Below are 21,976 nucleotides of genomic sequence, written 5' to 3' on the forward strand. Positions count from 1 at the left end.
TCATGCTCCCCTTCAGACTCCCAAATTTGTTTCCAGGTTCTGTGCATATTTTCAGCTGTTGGTGGTTCTTCTTGTGCTGTTGTGGTACCCTCAAGAGATCTAAAGAATTGTTTGGGATTTTTTTGGTATAACTGATTGTTCTTATATCTTTTCATCCTGTCATTATATCGTTTTAAGCGATTACCTAATGCTTTTACCTTTTGTTTCAGGGTGTCGCAGGCCATTTGAAGTTTCTGCCTGAAGTTTACGCCTCTTCCTGAATGTGGATCTCCGATGATATGCGGTGAATGGATTTGAGAAGTTTTCTCGTTGGTGAGTCTGTTTGCAGGTAAGTATGCAGTTTGCCAATTTTTTTTCTGATGTTCTTTATTTTTGTCTCCAGTCGTATTTTCCAGGGTGGTGTTGTCTCTCTTCTCGGCGTTGGTTCTGTACTTCTGAGTCGTATTTTGTTCACTTCACAGACGGTGATTGCTCCAGCGTATACATAATCTGTGGTTTCTTCCAGATTGGATTGGCTGCTGAGGATGGTTCCTATTATATCATTGACACTCTGTACACTTTCAAGGATTTTACGTGAGCCCTTTAATCTCGGTATTTGTGGTCTTTCTTGAGGAGAAATTCTTGTGTACATTTGTAAGTTACTCTCGAAGATTTGTTGGATTTTGCTACGTTTCTGGCTTGTTTCATTATTTACATCAGTTTCTTGGTGTGTGAGTGTTTCTGATGGTGAACATTCAGTGTTTTGGTCCTCATCCTCTGGAACCGGGGCAAAAGGTCTCGTGCTCCGCTCGATATTATTCAATTCTACTCTGGAGAATTTTCCACTTTCGAGCATCCGCCTGACTCTGTTCGAGAGGAGGTTTGGGTACGATTGTCTTTCTGGCTTGATCTCGTTCCAGATGGTTGTCAGAATTTCACGGTATGTTCTCCCAGTTGTCTGTTGCAGTTCTTGAGCAATGAAATGAGTGCGCATTATAAGAATATTTTCCTCCTCTGTCCAGCGCACTCTCCCATCTCGTGTTCTTGGAGCCTCAGCGGGATGGTACTGTGTTCCGTCCAAGCTTTGGTTCCCTCCTCTGCTAGGAGGATCTGATATTGGGCTTACGGTGCCATCTCGGGGGGCTGCGCCGCTTGCCCCACAGCTTACCCCATCGGGCTCTTCCTCAGGACGGCTCCGAAGAAGGCCAGCCTGCTGCTCTCTACCGCCCTGACACATACTTCTCGTAATAGGAGCAACAGTTCAGCAACTCCCAGGCTGCTGACCTGGGGAGCTGGGTGACTCGGGTACGCGGGGTCGTCACTCCCCGAAAGCATTACGCTCCCCTGCGTATATGTATATATATATATATATATATATATCGCATCGCGTCAACTTTGGTTTACTTTTTCTTCTTATTTTTATTCGTCTAGTGGTCCTTCATATAATCGTTCCCGGTTTGGATATGTTAACAGGAACGTGTAAACATTGCTTAATCTTTGTACGTCAGTTTTTTTATTTATTGGATTTTCTTGATTTCTTATGTTGATCATTTCTTGTATCAGTCTTTTATTATATTTACCTTCCGTACATAATACTTCTGTATTTTCAAAATCAATTTTATGATCCTTTTTCATTGAGTGTACAGCTAAAGCACATCGTGGGTTCATTGTCCGGATATCACTCTTATGTAACGTTAATCGACTCTTTAACCATTGAGATGTTTGTCCCACATAGGTGCCATCACATTCGGAACATTTAATTTTATACACTACATTAGATTTCAGTGGGTTTGGTGTTGTATCTTTCAATTTACTGTATAACATCTTGATAGTTTTCGTGTTGTATGTACTTATTTTTACTTTTTCATCTTTAAAACAATTCTTAATTTTGCTGGTTAGATTTCCTATGTTGGGAAGGCTGCCATATTTTATTACAGGGTCATCTTGAACTATATTTTCAATTTGTTCAGGTTTTCGTCGAGATTCTGTTATGGAGACTCTGTCAGTTTCATACATTAGTTTGTCGAGCATTTGTTTTGGATAGGAATTTTGCCGAAAGATCTCATGTAATTTCTTTATGTTCGCATCCACCATATCTGGATGGCAGATTCTTTGTATCCTGTTTTTCATTTCTTTGATACAATTTATTTTCATGTTTATCGGATGTTCTGATTTGAAATGTATGAATTTGTTTGAATTTGTTTCTTTTTGATACCAGTCCAGTTTAATTATGTTATTTATTCTGCAAACCTTTGTATCCAGGAATGGAACAGAATTATTTTCATCTTCTCTTTCACTTGTAAATTGGATGTTCAAGTCAAAACTGTTAAATACCTGAATTATCTCCTCCAAGCCTGTTTTCGGTATTGCAAGTATCAAATCATCTACAAATTTTTTTATGAAAAACACCTTGAAGGACAACTTTGGAATGGAAATGTCCAAAACATAATCCATAACATAAAGGGACAGTACCGGGCTAAGTTTGGAACCCATAGCACAGCCAAATGTCTGTACATAAAATTTCCCTTCAAACATGAAATAGTTGTTATCGAGTATGAACTCAACGATCTCCATAAACAGTGTTTTGGGTACATTACAATGTTCTTCAATCTTACTCCACTTAGTCTCTAGCACTTTCATCACTAGTTCTTTATATATATTCCCAAACAGGTTTACCACATCTAATGAGACTACTTCATATTCTGGTGGAATAGCAAGGTCATTAATAAATGTTGCAAATTCAAACGAATCTTTTATATAATAGTCATTATTTTGGTTGTAAGCATTCGAGAGTATTTTTGCTATAAATTCAGCCAGTGTTGACATTGGGCTCTGTATACTTGCTACAATCGGTCTAAGGGGATATCCTACCTTGTGTATTTTTGGATTTCCATAGATTTTGGGGCATATTGCATTGTAACCTTTCATGGATTTTTCTTGTTGCTTACTTATTGAATTTGATTTAGACAGTCTGGTTACATATTGATTACATTTAGTCTGTAAAGTTGTAGTTGGGTCTCTTGGAAGTTTTTTGAAGTTTTCTGCATTCATCAAGTTGTACATTTTTTGGACATATTCATTTTTGTCCATTGCTACTGTAACTGAACCTTTGTCGCTGTTCAGAATGATCAAATTTTCATTATTTTTCAGAAATTCTCTTGTCTCTCTAAACGGCTTTTCTGTGTGGTATGTGATATCCCTGTTTCTGTGAATGTAACTGGTAATCATACTAGAGATTTTTGTTCGATATATATCTCTATTTTCTTCTGAAGTTTTCTGTATTATATCTTCAACATCTGTGATAAGGTTATTGATTGATATTTCTTTAACCGGTATGGCTATGCTGAACTTTGATCCTAGCGATAAGAAGTCTTCTATTTCCTTAGGAATTTGTACTGAGGAAATGTTCTTGAACCAGCTTTCTTGGTTGTTCCACTTAATTCTTGACCTTTTTTCTAAGTTGTCGACTTTTTTAATGTTGTTGTCTTTTGTTATGTGAAAATGTCTGTTGTATACTATGTTCTGTCTTCTCTTGAATTCCTTCAGTACTGCCTGTGGTATGATGTCAATTAGGCTTTTCATTAAAAGCCTAATTGACACTGAACCCACTGAAATCTAATGTAGTGTATAAAATTAAATGTTCCGAATGTGATGGCACCTATGTGGGACAAACATCTCAATGGTTAAAGAGTCGATTAACGTTACATAAGAGTGATATCCGGACAATGAACCCACGATGTGCTTTAGCTGTACACTCAATGAAAAAGGATCATAAAATTGATTTTGAAAATACAGAAGTATTATGTACGGAAGGTAAATATAATAAAAGACTGATACAAGAAATGATCAACATAAGAAATCAAGAAAATCCAATAAATAAAAAAACTGACGTACAAAGATTAAGCAATGTTTACACGTTCCTGTTAACATATCCAAACCGGGAACGATTATATGAAGGACCACTAGACGAATAAAAATAAGAAGAAAAAGTAAACCAAAGTTGACGCGATGCGATTCTGTGATATGTACCAAAGAAAATAATTAAGTTAGGTTAGACACACTGTTTATACTTCACATCCAATTGACAAAGAAAGATTAATCCAACTGATAGAGTATTTGAGACTAATTTACTTAAAAATTTGCGTTAATTGATGAATTTTAACTTATTAAGGAGACAACCTCAAATTCTGTAAGTGACTGTTTTTAAAGATTTGGGATAGTTCTTTTTGTATTTGTAATTTTAATTTTAATTGTTAAAATTGTAGTAACCCTGAGGAAGGAACTAACCAGTTCCGAAAGCTTGGTATGAATAAAGAGTAAAACTGAAATCCTTCTTATCAGTCGAATTCCCTTAATAGATTCACGATATTTATAGTACGACTGTTATCTGGAGACAATATATATATATATATATATATATATATATATATATATATATATATATATATATATATATATATATATATATATATATAGTTCATTTTAGATATATCCTGTTGTCTCGATTCTATTTAGGGCTTAGTTAAATTTTGACAAGTTTAAATTACAATTTGTAGGTTAGGTATGGCCATAGAATAGAAAGAATTGTTTATCTCTTTCTCTATGTACTTCTGTGGTTCTGTGTACGGTAAAAGTGTCCCAAATACGGTAATTTCTCGTCCCTGATACGGTAATCTCAAGATTTTGGGTTGGCTCCGATTATCGGAGCCAAGTAAAGTAGAAACACTTCGATGTTGAATAGACTGAGTTTATGACCCAGGTTTCGAGCTTGGGATTTTATTGCTTTGGTCGTAACGGGGTTTGTTTATGTTATCGGATTTCGCTCATTCTATTAAGATCGTGAAGGGAATGTATGATCTGATTTGCGTTTGAAAAGAAATACTGTGATTGGAGAAAAATAAGTATAAGATTATTTTTCAGTTTTTCGAAAAGAAAATTTTAAATTTAATTAATTGATTATGTGAAATTGTTATCAGTGAATAGTTTCATGTCAAGGTTATCTACCTCAAATAGGTAACTAAAATATTGGAATACTGCCAAAAGAAAAAGAAAATTTGATTTAAAAAAACTATTCTCTTTTTTGTGAAAATCTCATTTGTTTTATGATAGGACGTGAATGTTTAATTTATGATACATATAAGACTTTTTCAGCTGAATATTCGATTCAAATTATATCGAATTTTGGTTTGCAAAGAGATTTTTCATGAAAAATAAAATTATAAAATTCCATATAAGTTTCCCGTCTCAGATCGGCGTTAAGCATTGAATAATATTCCTCGGAAGGTTTCCAATCAATGAAGTTGAAGTAGATACACCAAGCTATGAAATTTTAACAAGATTTATTTTTCAAATTCTTATACAGGATAACAAAAGACGTCAACATTAAAAGTTCTTATAACTAAACTAAAGGAACGGAATGCTCTTTGACTTTATTGAATGTATGATTAGGTTCATGTTTTTTTCAATTACAAAGCTGTAATCGGCTTGCACAAGACGTTAGAGCAAAAAATCAACAATTAACAAACACTAATTAATTAATAAACAATATAAGCAGAGAATAATATTAACCGATTAAAATCGACCAATATTGACCTTGTAATTATTGTCTGATCTCGAGATTAGTTCCGAAGTACGATTTTGATAATGGTTGATTTTAATCGATTAATATTATTCTCTGCTTAAATTGTTTATTATATATATACATATAAATTGTACAAAAGTGAATGAAATCAGGCATGTCTGATTATCGACAATTTCACATTTCTGCTTTTGTTCGGCGTTTTTACAGAATCTGACACTTTTTTACAATATTTAAAAATAAGTGTTCTAATAAGGAGGTCTATAATATATGACCTATGAGGTTCGCAATCAGAATCGTGATCAAACCACCCCGATTGACGATAATGTAGACCCTTAATAAAGAGCTTTCTTATTCGGGAAAGAATTTTACTCGCTGAATTTTTCTCAAAATATTTTTCGAAATATTTCATTCCCAGCTCTGTGAATTTTTTCATTAAGCGAGTGGGGTATTTCAAGCCTCCTGTAGAACCTAGTTCATAGTTTTTAAAAAATATCAAAACTTCATCACTTTCTATGATATCTTCGGAGCTCGACAATTTCATTTTACATTGTTCACATTTGTATCTGTCTAAACATTTCATTCGACGTTAACATGGCGCCACGAAGCAACACCGCTTCCGATGTATCGTGCAGAAAATGCACAAAAGAAGTCAAGATATTTGTGTTATGTGGAAAGTGTGAGTCCAAATATCACCCTAGCTGTGTATTGAAAATACCTGGTACTTTTGTGAACTCGAAAGGTACTGTAATTTGCTGTGGAAATCAACAAGAGTGTGAATGTAAAATCAAAGATGACGAAATAATTCGATTAAAGATGAGAATATCCAATATTAATGAATCACTGTTCAAGAAGTCAATTATTGATTCAAATAATCCTGAAAATTTGGAAGTTATGGAAGTTCGAGAAAATATTGTAACTAATAAAACCGATGTCAGTCTCGAACACGGTGAGTCCCATTTTTTAAAAATAATTATTGATCAGAAGGATTACATAATCGCTGAGCTAAATGACAAAGTCGACATTCTCAGAAAGCATATAAATCTTCTAGAAAAGTTAGAAGTCACTCGCATTGAGAATGATAATATTCAACGTAAACATTCAAAGAAATTGAATAAATATAATAAAAATAAATCTAATGATGATAAGGGGAATTCCAACATATTAATTCCGAAAAGAAATCCCGATTCTATGATAACAGATAAGAACGATGATATCAGCGATCTCTCTGAAATATCACAGCCCATACCAACTGCTCCATGTGTGGAGAATATAGAATTGGAAGCTGATAGCTGGCAATATGTCGCACATAAGAAAGGGAGGTCGAGAAATGAATATGAAATTAAGGAACGCGAAATAAAATCTTCCGAAAAACCTGAATCAAAGCCCACCAAAAAAAGGTACATAAGAGAAAATAATCAATTCTGGAACATAACAGGTGGTTCCACAATAAATCCTGTGAAAGCGATACAGAAGAAAACTGCACTTTTTGTGTCTAGAATATCTACCGACACAACTTTAGATCAGTTCACCTCAATGGTGAAGCAGTCTTTCCCAGAGGCCGAATGCCAATCAGTCAAATCAAGGTTTCCTGACAAGTACAGTTCCTTCAAGGTTGTTATAAATGAAAACAATTTTGAAATGGCCAGTAACTCCAATACCTGGCCAAAGGGAGCATACATTACTAAGTTTTTTCAAAGGAAGACGGGAATATCAATTGCAACCTAGAAAATAAGACATATCCCAAAAACCATGTATCTAATAGAACGAAAGATATGACGTCTATGGGCCTATTGCATTTAAATATTCAGAGTGTAAGAAATAAAATAAATGATCTTGAATGTCTTATCTACTCTCAACAAACGAAACTTGACGTAATATGCCTGACCGAACACTGGCTCTATTCTGATGAGATTGCAGGATTCTGCATGAGAGGTTGGCAAGTTGGTCACTCATACTCTAGAACCAAATCGACTAGGGGAGGTTCCATGATTCTTGTTACAAACTCGACGACCTGTAGCGACGATTTTCCAGCTTTAAATGCCATACGTCAACTAACTTTGGAGGTCCACTGCGAGATATCAGCAATTAAACTGGATAAATTAGGTATCATAGTAGTATGTATACCTATATTCGTCTCCTTCTAGGAATTTCAACTTGTTTTTTCAAATATGGAAGTTCTATTATCACATTTAAATGAATGTAATTGTAAAATTGTATGTTGTGGTGATTTTAATGTTAAATTTAATTCTTCAGATAATGAGGCAGGTTTTAGGCAAAAGGTATTTGGACCCACCAGGAAAGAAAACTGCCTTGACAATATCTTCATTAATTTCGATACACATAGCGAGGATGTTAAGATCTTGAAAACTGTGTTTTCGGATCATGATGCACAAGTCTTTCAAGCCTGTACATTAATTAGTAAGCTCTCATATCGGTACAAAAAGGTCAGACCGCTCACGCAGATAGGATTCAATGTCATGCATCAGGTCCTTTCGGAGTGCTCGTGGAATTTTCTTGATTTTGATGGACCTGATGGTTTGAGTATCGACGATTGCTTCTGTAAGTTCCACAACATTATTGTGGATGCTTTCAATCGCGCCTTCCCGGAGAGGATGGTCAGAGTCAGATGCACAGATGTAGGCCGTGGTTGGTTCTCTAACGAGCTCAAATCAATGAGGGAGCACTTGCTTATGGTTCAATCGATGTATTCTCACTACAGATCGGAGAATTTATACAGGTTGAAAAATAAATTACGTTCGAATTACCGGAAAGTCATCGAGAGCGCGAAGAAAAAATTTTTTGACGAAATTATCCTTAATTCGACCAACAAAGCTAAAACCACTTGGCAAGTTATTCGTGAACATATACAAGGAAAAGAAAGTGGTTTGGGAGGTAACTTGGGCGCTGACGAATTCAGTGATTACTTTACTTCTTGCGTCGAAAGGGTAGTAGAAAAACTTCCCGCTTCCGTTTTACCATTCCAACATTCTTTCAGAGCACAAGTCTCGCCGGCATTGCAGTTCTGTTTTCACGAGGTAGGCCAAATCTCTATTAGAGACATTGTTTCGGGACTGAAAAATAGTGGATCAGCTGACTTCTATGGACTTTCCGTACGAGTAATAAAATCAAATATAAATTCGTTGATCTCACAGCTAACTAAACTTATTAACAGATGTCTGGTTGCCGGTGTTTTCCCAAGCTGCCTTAAAATTTCCAAAGTTATTCCGGTCCACAAGAAAGGTAATGCTAATGATCCTAATAATTATAGACCAATATCCCTGGTACCGGTATTCTCGAAAATATTCGAGAAAATAATATCGGGACAGATAGTGCATTTTTTCGAGAGCAATAAACTGTTTTCCGCCTCGCAGTTTGGTTATAGAAAGGGAAGAGCTACAACTGATGCTATTGTCGAGTTTGTCAATTATGCGGTTGATTGTTTCGAGCGTGGAAGTCACTGCTCGGCATCGTTCGTTGATCTAACGAAAACCTTCGACTGCGTTGCTCACGACAAGCTCCTGATCAAACTTAAAAATTATGGATTTGGTGGATCCGCGATCAGTTTAATAAATTCCTTTTTAAAAGAAAGATCACAAGTGGTATATATGAACGGCAAATTCTCCGGATTAAGACCCATTCGGACTGGTATAATTCAGGGATCCACACTGGGACCAGTTCTGTTCTTAATAACTATAAACGACCTTCCCGAGTTCGTTCCTGATGTGAGAACAATGCTTTTTGTTGGCGACACCACGTTCAGCATTGATGACCCGGATATCGACTCCTTGCTGGTGCGATCAAGTATGGCGCGTTTGAGGGCTACTGAGTGGTTCTCTCTAAATGGCCTTTGTATAAATAGGGAAAAAACACAAGAACAAGTGTTTAGCCTGAGGGAGATCGGGGAGAGCAATAAGCTGAACTCTATTAAATTCCTTGGAGTTTTTTTAGATTCCAAGCTCTCTTGGGCAGACCATGTGAATTTTCTATCTGCCAAATTAAGCAGTTCGATTTTTGCGCTGAGAACTATGTCCCGCTCCCTTTCGAGGAATATACTCAGGTCTGTATACTTAGCTATGGTTGAAACGCACATGCGATATGGTATACTGGTGTGGGGAAACAGCTCCCATGCCAGCTCCATTTTCCGATTGCAGAGGCGTGCAGTCAGGATTCTTGGCGGTCTTTCCTATCGCGATTGCTGTAGAGATACCTTCAGGAAATTGAATCTCTTAACATTTCCATCAATTTTCATTTTAGAAAATATTATGTATATCCACAAAAAAAAAGATGATTTCCGTGTCCAATCGGATATACACGATCATGACACAAGAGGTAAGTCCCTCATTAGAAGAGACTTTTTTAGATTAAAGAGATCACAGCAAGGACCTGAATTTTGGGGAGTTTCACTTTACAACAAACTTCCGGGTGGGGCTAAAAACCTGCCAACGAAACAGCTAAAGTCCAAGCTAATTAAGATTTTAACGACAAGAGCTTTTTATTCACTTGACGAATTTAATAAGATGACGATGGACAACGAAAATTTTTTATGATACTCTGTTCGTGAAATATTTATTTAGTTACATTTGCTTATACCTTTATATGTGTGTATATTTTATATATGTATATATTTATGCGCCTTTTAACCTATATGTTTATATATTTATTTGCATTTTAAACCTATTTATACATTCCCTCTGTATTGTATGACTTTGTCTGTTTATGCTCATTTCTCGACTTGTGAAAACAATTCTATTGTAACTCACCAATAAATATCTATCTATCTATCTATCAGGAGATACCCTGCAAAATAAGCAACTCCACAATCCTGTAAAGTTGTCGAGCTCTCTGAATTTATAGAAAGTAATGAATCATCCGAGCAAGAGGTGGAATCATGGGGTGATTGAGGAATATTCAGCGATGTCAAAATTTTTTCCGAGCTCAATACACTATCGTCATCAGGGTACGAGCTAAAATTTGCTCCTTTTGGAGGTCTCATCAAGTGACTGATTTCAGCACAGTAATTGTTTTTTCATTTTATGCATTAGTTCTCGAAATATTCATGCGTTAGTTAGTTAGGAAGGAAGCCACAGTCATGGTTGTTTTGAAGCTCAAAATGTCGATTTTTCACAAAACACTACAAGTGCCATGAAAACACTACTTCATTTTCAAATACTTAGTTAAGAATATTTCGAGAACTAATGCATAAAATGACAAAACAATTACTGTGCTGAAATCAGTATAAAAATACCTTTCAAATGAGGTATCACTCACCCCATCATCCCTATTCAAAATTTGGGGGTGAGGGTTGTAGTAGCAAGGGTTGAAGCGCTATGCGTCCGTAACCTACATCTTAAGTTGTCCCCCTCGAAACAGAAATCGACCTGTCCGAGCATTTCTATCGAAAAACTTTATTTCGTCTGTTTCGTTTTCAAATGGCCACCCTGTGCACAGCTAATCATTACTACTTTAGTCTAACAACAGAGACAGAGTTGTCTCTGACTCTGATAACAAGTTGGATTCCTTTCTACCCTATCATTGAAACGCCAATTGCCGAAGTGGCCCAAGGCCCTCACAGAAAGATGAATAAAGATTGAACAAGAAACGCACTAGAGACATCTGTTGTTCACCATACCCAAAAATTAATACTCGTCTGAATTTTCAACATTGCACATAGGCAACCCATCATGTTGGGCCTCTTCCGGAGTGGCGCCCTCTAACGATGTTGCCCAATATCCTCCAATGATATTTGAACCGAAGTAACTAACTATCTTCTCCCTAACAATGGTTTTAGTATGCTGAGCGAATTTTCAATGATAGCAAATTGTTGTTCATACAATATTCGCTTCGTAGAAAATTCGAAATGAATAATATAAAATATTTAGTAGTATGAATTATTGATTTTTCCTCTTAATTTATCAGTCACGATTTAATTCATAGATACCTACATTAGTGTAGTAGTAATTCGAAATTTTTAGCGATTTTTCAAATGGCTGGATTTTCGATAACAATGGTCGTATCTCAATTTAAAAAAAAATTTTTTGAAGTTTATAGTTTTGAGATCTCATGATGAAAAAATTTGTATCGTGTATCGCTCAATCCTAATGAATTCAGTATCTAAAATTCCTGCAAAATTTTTTTAGTTTCATTTTTGACATACAGACTTGGAAATTTTTTTCCAACCTAACCACTATATGGATGAGCTAACTTGTTCACTCAGCTTTGATATCCTTTTTTCAAAATTTCGATGCGAGTACTTCTCGCTGAAAAAAAGGACCTTTTTGTCTTTGACCAATAATATCTCACCAATTAATGATTGCACAGAAAATTTAAGGGATGTTTTGAAATCTTGAATGAATTCTCTACAAGAAGTAGTTATTGAATTTTCGGAAAAAATTTCTTTTCATTCTCTACATTAATTAGAAAAGTTGATAAAAGAGGGCTTTTGGAGGCTTTTTGGATAATCAAGTGCTTAATTGAAAATATCGAAAAAACCTACAATGTTGAGTATGCATTTTACAGTTCAATATAAAACATGGAAACATATAAACGAGTTCCGTGGTGTGCGAACGTGTTGTCGTATCTTGCGAAGTTTTTCAGAGATTACGAAGTGAATATAGATCAAGATTTGTTTTTCTTTGTGTGCTTTCAATGCTGTTCTCACTAAGGTATTGTGATCGCTTGGTTACGGCCCTTATTTGCGTTAATAATCTTACTATTTTTTATTTGTTTTTTAATAACATTGACTGGCGGTGATCCCCTACTGATACAGTCATCTGATTCTGCGTGTCCCCTACCCCATCTGTTATCTTATCGACGCGACAGCTGACGATCGCGGATTCACCAACCGAATCAACCAGTACCGCTCGGCGCTCAGTCAACGAGTGGTAGTACGTCGCTCGACTATTTCAGGGAGCGTCAATTTCTTACGCACTTCAGCTGTTTTCCTTTCGCTCACATTTCCTACCTCTTGTTTGTTTCACCTTTCTCTCCCAGGCCTTCCTGTCTGTTAGAAGCCTCTCTTAAGGGCCCAAGAGAGTGAAGAATAGTCATATCCTTTCACCTCTCCTCTTTTGGCAGTAAGGTGAACAATTTTCACATTTTATTGCAGAGGATAATAAGGGTCTATGAGTGTAAATATAATTAAGTGCCACATTTACTCCAAAGGAGAATCTTCCGCGAATGGGTGCATTGCTTGCACTCATTGCTCTAAGCCATTCCACTTTAAATGTTTGCAACTATCACCTACTGACCCGGCAGTTGCGTCCAGGAAATGGTCCTGTGGGTACTGTAGCAAGGAAGGTCGTGCCCTTCGCAGCAGGCACACCTCCGCTTCATCAGATGTTCGTACTTCTTCGGGGTCGCGAGAAAAATTGGATTTGTCGTCCAATCAGTTCGATGTGTTGCTGGCTAAACTGTCGCGACATCGCTGAAATAAAACAATCACAACATCTTCTGAGGGATGATATTTTGCAGTGTAAAGATATACTGGAGAACCACACACTCAAACTAGAAGAGCATTCACTTGCTCTATCTAGGTACGACACTGCTTTGGACAGGTACGACTCTGAAATGAAGAATTTCGGGCAAAATCTGACGGATTTATCTTGCAGAACCAATGATCTTGAAACTAGTCTACAGCGTTGTGAGTCTGCATTGTCTGATATCAGGGAAGGGGCGGTTGCCATCGAGTCCAGCAACTCAGTTTCATCTGCTGGTCCTGGTCAGCAGGAGACCCTTGAACAATTTCGACGGTCACATAACATCATCATTCGTGGGCTACTTGAGGCAGATCCAGGAGTGGACGCTACTTCTGTAACTAAGATTATTGATCACTTCAACACAACTTACAGCGGTTTCAAGTTGGACCAATTCAGACTGGGAAAGCTTTCATCTACCTCATCATTGCGCCCGAGACCTATAAAAGTTTCATTCACGAATCCGTTAGTGGTTCAGAAGATCTTGCGTAGAAGAAAGACGTTGATGAATATCCCGGAATGGAAGAATATTTCAATGTCAGATGATAAAACTCCTAAGCAAATAACTGAGCTAAACAATTTGCGCGCTGAATTACAACGAAGAAAGAAAGCCAGTGAAAGTAATCTTGATATCAAGTATACAGGGTGTCCCGTAAAGACCACGTCAAACCGAGGGAGAATGTAGATCAAAGGATAACCCACCTGCTATGACAAAATTCTCATCATAAAAGTCTTACCGTTTTCGAGATTTTTTTTTTGTTGAGAATAATGAATTTTTGCCCCTTTCAATAGTTTTGCCCTTACGGTTGGTACAATTTTACATCTTTCTGGTTAATTTTTTCAGTAAAATATTGCTGAAGAATGATTTTAACGTTAACATTAAAAACATCCTCCGAAAATTTTAAAGGGGGGCTATGAGAAATATTTTTATTGGAAATTTTGGTAGTGGATTATTTTGTTCATGAAGTTTAGCCCATCGTAGTGGAAAAAAATGTACCGAGCTACTGCTGCACATTACACCAATAAATTGTCTATTTTATAGTGATTTCAAAGAGGTATCAAAGAAGAGGTTATTCAAAGAAAAAAGATATGGCTGTTTTTATCCAAATGGGTACGTTTCTAACAAAATCAAGTTTGTCAATTCTGTTAAGAAATTTTCGATGTTGCATTACTTAGTGAACAATGGCAATTGTTTATGTGCGAAAATATTACTCGCATAATTATTCATCTCAACGAAATTCAATTTTGCCGGCAAATTTTGCGAAAACATCATGCAGATCCAGATTTTTTCAATAAGATCATTTGGAGCGACGAGTCTTCCTGTACCAATGTACAGGATAAAAAAAAATTTAATTATCTTGTTCATTTGTGACAGACGTATGTTTTATCGCTCTTCATAAATTCGGCTTTTTCATTAGCAAACAGTGGATTTTAATTTCGAAATTTCACAGTTTTCAATTGTTTACATAGTACTAGTGATTGACCAGTTCCCCTAAATATTGAGGAGAAAATAAGAAAATTAACGTTATATTTCTGAACCGGGGAAACAATTTCCATTGTTACAATAAGAAAATTACCAGATGTTTATCTCTCAGATAAAGAAGAATTTGTTTTCTAAAGGGGGCCACCCGCTGCAATATCATGTCGTCGGCAAATAATTATTGTGTAGGAGTTGCCCGATCTGTAAAGATAACTTCATCGTTAATAATAAGTTCATAAAATGCGAATTGTGCACGTCCCAATCGCATGTACAGTGCTTGCGTACCAAAGATCCAGTGGTGAAAACATTGTCGGAGTCCAGAAATCTGAGATTTTACTGCGATACTTGTATTTTGGTCGTTGATTCCAAATTATCGGGACCATCTCAAAAAGTCGACGATCAAGCCCCTATTGCAGATCTGGAGAATTTGATATTCAGGGCATCAGAATCGATGTTACAAAAAATGGTAACTGAAATATCTGAGTTACGGACAGAAGTCCGTGTTTTGAAGGAACGCAACATCGATTTGGTTCGGCTTCTAACTTCCGACGAGAAACATAAGACATTAGGAGAAGAAGATGTTGTATTGGTTGAGCATATCGAAAGAGATATGCCACCTCTAAAACCTACAAAGAAGGTGCCAGAGGTAAACTGCTTGTCGAAGAACAGAGTAAAGACCACATCGGCCAACCTGGATAAGGGGAGTGACCAGAAATCTACTAAGCCAGCTGAAAAATCCAATGCTAATTCTAAGATCAAACACCTGACTGGGACAAATCATAATAAAAACCCAGAGCATCAGAATAAACGTTCCGCAATGACCAAAAAAGTTACGTCTCAACCCAGTTCATTGATCCAACCGGCACCAAAAGGAAGAAATTGGATTTGGGTGGGAGGCCTTAATGTTGCTACAACCGCTGAGAACATCATAGCGTATGCCAATGAAAGATGGCCAGAAAAGGATATTCTGTGTTTTGATCTCAAATCTAAGCGTGACAAAGAAGTCTTTCAAGCTGGGGAGTAGGGATTTAGACCTTGCAGTACTGCTTGCAGCTGAACATTGGCCGGAGGGAACACGAATTCGACCATTTCGCATGGAAAGAAGAGCAAATGTCCCATAGATCGTCTACTCATAAGATTCAAGCAGGTAATTTTAAGATCCATTGTTATTACCAGAATGTAAGAGCAGGGCCCCCGCAAGGGACATCAACGCCCGCGTGCGGAACATATTTTGGCGCCCCTTAAAGAGGGGAGGTGGAGAAAAGCACTCCTTGATAATCGATATTTTTTTGTTTTGTTAAGAATTTAGTGTAGAATGGTTGAAAATCTATCAGCAACCTTCATTGCCTTAAGAACTTTATGGTGTTAGTTGTAACATAATACATTTTTAATGTGTTTCAAAACTTAAGCTGTTTTCTGCTATAAATTATTCATAAAGGCATAAACATTTAATTAGGATCAATGCAGAAATTGAATGGATGTTTTTCTAGATTTGGCTGTTGCAAAATTTTTCATATAATCAATCAATCAATTTTATCGAGTATCTCTTGCTCTATATCTAAGATTGCCAATCCAGAAAATCTTTCTTATGACATGGTAGACTTCAAAAAGTTTTCAATTATTTTTAATTTAGTGAATGATCTCTTACCAGAAGCAACAGACACAGGTAAAGTGAGAAGGATTCTTGAGGCAATACTAAGATTCGGTAGAGAAGAAGTAAGATTATTTTCGAAAATATATTGTAGAATTTCAAGAGGATTTTCGCTTCAGATAATGAAAACAATCTTAGGGCTTTTATCTCGTTGAATAAATCATTTTCTTTCACGTCAGCTTCTTTTTTTCCTGATCAGTTAGCTTTTGTTGAAGAGCATGACAGCATTTTAATAGATATTTATCATTTAATTTAAGAATATCACAAACAAACAAACAAACAAAAAACGTTATCGTAAACCTACTATTTAAGGAACTTAGTGTTTGATCAATTATTTTCAAAAAGAAATTTATTTTAAAAGCGATTTTTTGATCTTGTGGTGCCTCATCCGTCTGTTCATAATCGAACAATTTTGGTTTATACTTTCGTCTTACAGTATATAATAGAGAAAAACCTTGATCTATCTCAAGAGCAGCCGCTAGTTTTCCAGCTTCCGCAAGGTTTTACTCGAGAACATTATCATCCCTATAATTTTTGAAATGATCAACTGAATTCTTCAAATAGTTTTGGCACACTTTAATTTCAATCGCTACACTTTGCATCATTTTTCTTACAATATTAATCTGGAATGAAACATCATAAGAAATTATTATACTTCAAATAAATTTAAAAGAATGAATATTTAATAAAAGAGAAATGTCTATGTCTAGTTTCCATGTTAAAAGTCTCATTTTCTGCTATTTCTAAAAGGCTATAACATATTTGAATAAAATAAAACTTTAGCATCAATTCTACTTGACCATCTAGTATCACTTAGGGGTTTTAGATGTACCTAACTGAGGATCATGCTTTTTTATAACATTCCAATCTTCTTGTGGATGAAGAGAAATATATATAAAGTTCTTGTACAATATCAAAAGAGTCCACTGTTTCATTTGAAACCTTAGCAGCATCATTTTCGTAAGTAATTGCACAAGTGCATCAAAATTACCGATAATTTTGCATGACAGCGTGTTGTCATAAAAACTGCATGAGTTTTTCAAAGAAAACACGCTGGAATGCGAAATTATCCGGTCATTTTGATGCACGAGTGTAATTCGGGGGAATATTTCCCGAATAAACTGTTGCATACTTGTTAAACTGATTTAGAATTAAATTGCCATAGATTCGAACTGTGTAAGATGCATAGAAACTATGCATCTATGAACAGAACAATTATCGCAGTGCAGTTTCTCTTCCTACAATGCAATTATCGCTGTAATTTTCGATAATTGTTCTCCAGATACATAGAATTTTTGACAGGAGGGAAATATTCGCTGTAATTTTCGATAATTGTTCTCCATATACATAGAATTTTTGACAGGAGGGAAATATTCAGTTAAATTTAAGCTGTGTGCAGCACATGGCGCAAAAAATGCCCTAGGATTAGCATCGAGTATGCGTTTTTGTAAACCAATATCTGGCTATTTCATGCCGATTGCGACGTTCGGAAACTTGTATAAATTGCAAAAAAGAAGTTTGGAAAAAAAATTGTTAAAAAAATTTGAAAGAATCTTTTTCGAAAACCTTTGGTCCCTCGGTTCTTCATGCGGTCTATAAGAGGTTTTGGCGCCCTTTTAGAGTGGCGCCCGCGTGCGGTGCACGCGTTGCACGCGCGGTTGCGGGGGCCCTGTGTAAGAGGCTTAAGAACAAAAATGATCAAATTTGCAAATTCAGTGTCAAATGTTAATATTGTAATATTGTTCACAGAAACGTGGTTAAACTCTAGTTTTAATAATGCCGAACTTGGTCTTAACGAATATATCATTTATAGAAAAGATAGAGACGAAACCAATAACGTCAAACAAAGAGGTAATGGGGTCTTGATAGCTGTGAAAAGGCAGTTTTCTTCCCGGTAAATATTTCTAGGAAGCTCTAACATTGAGCAGTTGTATGTTATGATTAATATCGCATCGAAATGTTTTTTGTTTTCCATTGTATATATCCCACCGAATACAGCAGCATCTCAATATGTTACACACTGCGAAGATCTCGAGAGAATTATAGAACTGTACCCTTCTTCCCAATTTATCTGTTGTGGGGACTACAATATACCTGGGGCTAGTTGGGGTCCGAATATGTTATGTGTTGGCGGAGGTTTTTCTAATCAGGGTATCCTTGGGTCAACTATGGCTACTTTGGAATTATATCAGATGAATCACGTAAAAAATGTTAATGATGTTTATCTAGATCTTATATGTGCGCCTCAGTCTGCTGTCAAAATAGAAGAAGCGAACGATATTATTTTACCATGCGATTTACATCATCCCGCCTTATATTTCGCTGTTTTCAGTGAGGCATCTGTGGCGGTTTCAAGGTCAGTAAATACTTTTTATGATTTTAAGAATGCCAATTATGAAAATATAATATTATATTTAGAAGAAGCTGACTGGTCAACCTTGCACACATACCAAGATATCGAGGGTTGTACCGAGAGGTTTTACGAAATTGTTTTAAATGCTGATATCTCCATTGAGCGAGATATGATCGGATGAGGACACTCATACCGGCGCTGTGAAAAACTTTGTTTTTACCTTATATCTAATTGGAAAGTTTAGTTTGAAATTGAACAGTACAACAATTGAGTGCCTGTGCTTGGTATTTTTGGATGTTTGGTGTTTTTCTTTCGGAGTTCTGGATATTGTTTTCAATAATAATTGTTGTAAACAAGCGATAAGAACAATCATATCGCGCATACGTTCATCGAATATTCATTCACCACCTGTTATTCGGGATCATCTGTGCTGTCACTTTCAGTTTCGTGCGTTCATCGGATATTATCACTGCATAAACATAATGGATCTACCAGAGGAGTTCAGAAGGCTAGAAGAACATTTTAACATATCTATCGGCAATTTTAGCTCGAGGTTGCAGCGAGCAATTGATACCAGTGGTAATGATCCATACTTAAATCACCTGCAAGAAGATTTCTCCGCATTTAAACAGAATATCACTGGTGCGCTGAATGATATAAGGAAAATATTTGTGAATTTTGATGATCGCATTGAGGCATTGGAAAACGACTCAAGAAAAACTTGCATTCTTGTTCATGGTGTTGCTGAGACAGAAGATGAAGTCCCTCTTTTACTGGTCGAGAACGTGATTGCTATAATGAAGCTTGAATCCCATCTGCCCTCTGAAAAATGCATAGATGATGTTCATCGTTTGGGCAAGCCCACTGGCCAGAATAATTCTAAACCAAGACCTCTTCTGGTTACATTTACCAAGTTCAGCTACAAAAATTCGATATGGTCTGCCAAGAGGAAACTGAAGGGCTCTGGCATACTCATCACAGAATTTCTCACTAGGAAGAGACAGAAGCTTTATGGAGATGCAAGGACTGCTTTTGGTTCTCAAAATGTATGGACACAAAATGGTTATATACATGCTGCGGTGGGTAAACGTAAAATCAAGATATCTTCTTTGTCCCAGATCCATGAGTTGAGGAGTGCTGCTGTGGGGGGTGCAGAAGCTGCTCGATCCCAGAATTTGCCTACTAAGGGCTCAAGACCGAATACTAGAAGCAAAAATGTGAGCAAATAGGGCACTCTTTTTTTTTTTTTTTTTTTCTCATTTAATATTTCACAGTGGCCGCGAATTTCTATTGTTTTTTTTTCTTATTACATATTGTTGATTTTATTTCCCTCGTTCATTTCACTACAGTCTAGAAGTCTTACTTGACTTGTAATTTTTGTTTTTTTAATTTTATTTGGATTTATTATGGAAAATTATGACTACACATTCGATACTTCCTTCCCTTCCCATGTCCTGGACCCAAGCGGCATTGAGTACGAGATTTCGAGCCTGCTGGAATCTGATGATCCACCTCATACTTCGGGTGATAGTAATTCAAGTGAAGTGCTACCAAATAATTTCCTCATATGTCACATAAATTCACAAAGTTTGGTAGCACACCGTGATGACATGTTGAACACTTTCACTGATTGTATATATGATTTAATTCTTGTCAGTGAAACATGGCTGAAACCTTCTATTCAAACGACCATGGTAGAGGTGAGGGGCTACAGATTGTTGAGAAATGACAGAGTCCACCGTCGTGGTGGTGGTGTGGCAATATATATTAGGGAAGAAATTCCTTATAAGATTGTAAAGCAGTCGGTCCCGGATCACGGACCTCTCCTGGAGTATGTTTTCGTGGAAATCAATTTACGTAAGCGCTTATTGGTCGGCGTTCTTTATTCACCTCTTTCATTCAATTATTTTCAAGAATTCGATTCCGTCATGAGTGAGCTTTTACCATATTATCCGGATGTTGTTATGATGGGAGATTTGAATACATGCATGCTACAGAGTACTAATCGCTCTAAAATCCTATGTAATATTTTCAATAGTTATAACCTGTATTTAGTGAATAAAGAGCCGACTCATCACTTGCCTAACTCTAGTACGCTGCTCGATCTGATTGTGACTTCCAGTCCTAATAAAATTTATACGCACGGCCAAAGGGACGCCTATCAGTTCTCTCACCATAACCTTATTTTTGCTGCACTTAATTTCAAGCGCCCCAAAAAGAAACCACTTGTCATAAATTGTCGTAACCTAACTAATATTGATAAAACAGTGTTTCAACATGAAATTAGTAAAGTCGACTGGAATCCGTTATATAGGATGCCTACGGTTGATGCAAAGGTTGAATATCTTAAGGCAAACATTTTAAGAGTTTATGACAATGTAGCACCTCTTAGACCGGTAAGAGTAAAACACCCACCATGCCCCTGGTTGAGCGAAGGTCTAAAAAGGTTGATGAAGAAACGCGATAAAATGAAGTCGCTTTATCTGAGGAACTCCACTGTGGAAAATAGGGAAGCATATCGAGTATTGAGAAATAGATGTAATCATCTGTGTAGAAGTGAAAAGCGGGAATTTTTCCATAAGAATCTCATCAATGTCTCTCCCAAAAAAGTTTGGCAAACCCTTCGTTCTGTAGGCATAGGATCTCAGAAGCCTAGTCATTCTCATGGTATCGATGCTGACCTTTTCGCTCATCATTTTTCCTCGATTCCTATCACTTTGAGTGATGACCAAAAAAGGGCCACGCTGGAATCACTATACACCACATCATTGCCTTCTAGACCTCCTTTTGATTTTGCTCCTGTTCAAGCCGATGATATCAAGAAAGCACTGGAGGATATAACGTCGAAGGCGGTAGGTTTGGATAATATCGGTACGGCTCTCATCAAACCTATTGTTGATGGAATACTCCCAGTCTTAGAACACATATATAACTTTTCATTTTCTAACGGAGTTTTTCCTACTTTGTGGAAGCATGCCAAGATAATACCACTACCGAAAAAGCATGATACTAACAATGTAGCAGACTTTCGACCCATTTCGATTCTGCCCACACTTTCTAAAATATTTGAAAAAATAATTCATTCACAAATTATATCGTATATGAACACCTATAACTTGTTTAATCCGTTTCAGTCTGGCTTCCGCAAAGAACATAGCACAACTACAGCATTAACCAAAATAACCTGTGATATAAGTGAGGCAATGGATAGTAAGCTACTTACCGTGTTGGTACTTTTAGATTTCAGTAAAGCGTTTGATACTGTGGACTTTGACATATTGATTGCTAAGCTACGTTCCATGGGATTTTCTTGCAGCTCTAGGTCGTTCTTTGAGACTTATTTGAAAGGTAGACAGAGTAGAGTCGACTTGGGCGATAGTATTTCGGATTGGGTGCAGGCGAGCGTGGGGGTCCCGCAGGGTAGTGTTTTGGGTCCTCTTTTGTTCTCCATTTATATTTC

The 21,976-nt window shown here is 36.6% G+C and overlaps 3 protein-coding genes across 3 annotated transcripts in view; all 3 read right to left on the minus strand.

Annotated features, from left to right (window-relative positions):
- LOC123679837 (rap guanine nucleotide exchange factor 4) overlaps nt 1-21,976 on the minus strand; it is a 697,170-nt gene that overhangs the window by 14,068 nt on the left and 661,126 nt on the right. The window lies entirely within an intron of this gene.
- LOC123680280 lies at nt 245-1,216 on the minus strand. Its single transcript, XM_045618093.1, has one exon. The coding sequence runs from the start codon at nt 1,214-1,216 to the stop codon at nt 245-247; it is 972 nt and encodes a 323-aa protein (XP_045474049.1).
- On the minus strand, nt 2,042-3,561 carry LOC123680281. The gene is made up of 2 exons (XM_045618094.1): nt 2,314-3,561; nt 2,042-2,098 (listed from the first exon to the last, which is right to left on the minus strand). Exons 1-2 carry the CDS (start codon nt 3,559-3,561, stop codon nt 2,042-2,044), a joined length of 1,305 nt encoding a protein of 434 aa, XP_045474050.1.

Source organism: Harmonia axyridis, chromosome 5 (genome assembly GCF_914767665.1).
Source record: "Harmonia axyridis chromosome 5, icHarAxyr1.1, whole genome shotgun sequence".
NCBI classification, from domain to species: domain Eukaryota; kingdom Metazoa; phylum Arthropoda; class Insecta; order Coleoptera; family Coccinellidae; genus Harmonia; species Harmonia axyridis.

Coding starts and splice junctions, on each gene's coding strand:
- LOC123680280 (XM_045618093.1), bottom strand. CDS start 1,216: ATGTGTCAGGGCGGTAGAGAGCAGCAGGCTGGCCTTCTTCGGAGCCGT.
- LOC123680281 (XM_045618094.1), bottom strand. CDS start 3,561: ATGAAAAGCCTAATTGACATCATACCACAGGCAGTACTGAAGGAATTC. Junction 2,099..2,313: donor GCTTGGAGGAGATAATTCAG/GTATTTAACAGT, acceptor AATGAAAAACAG/GATACAAAGAATCTGCCATC.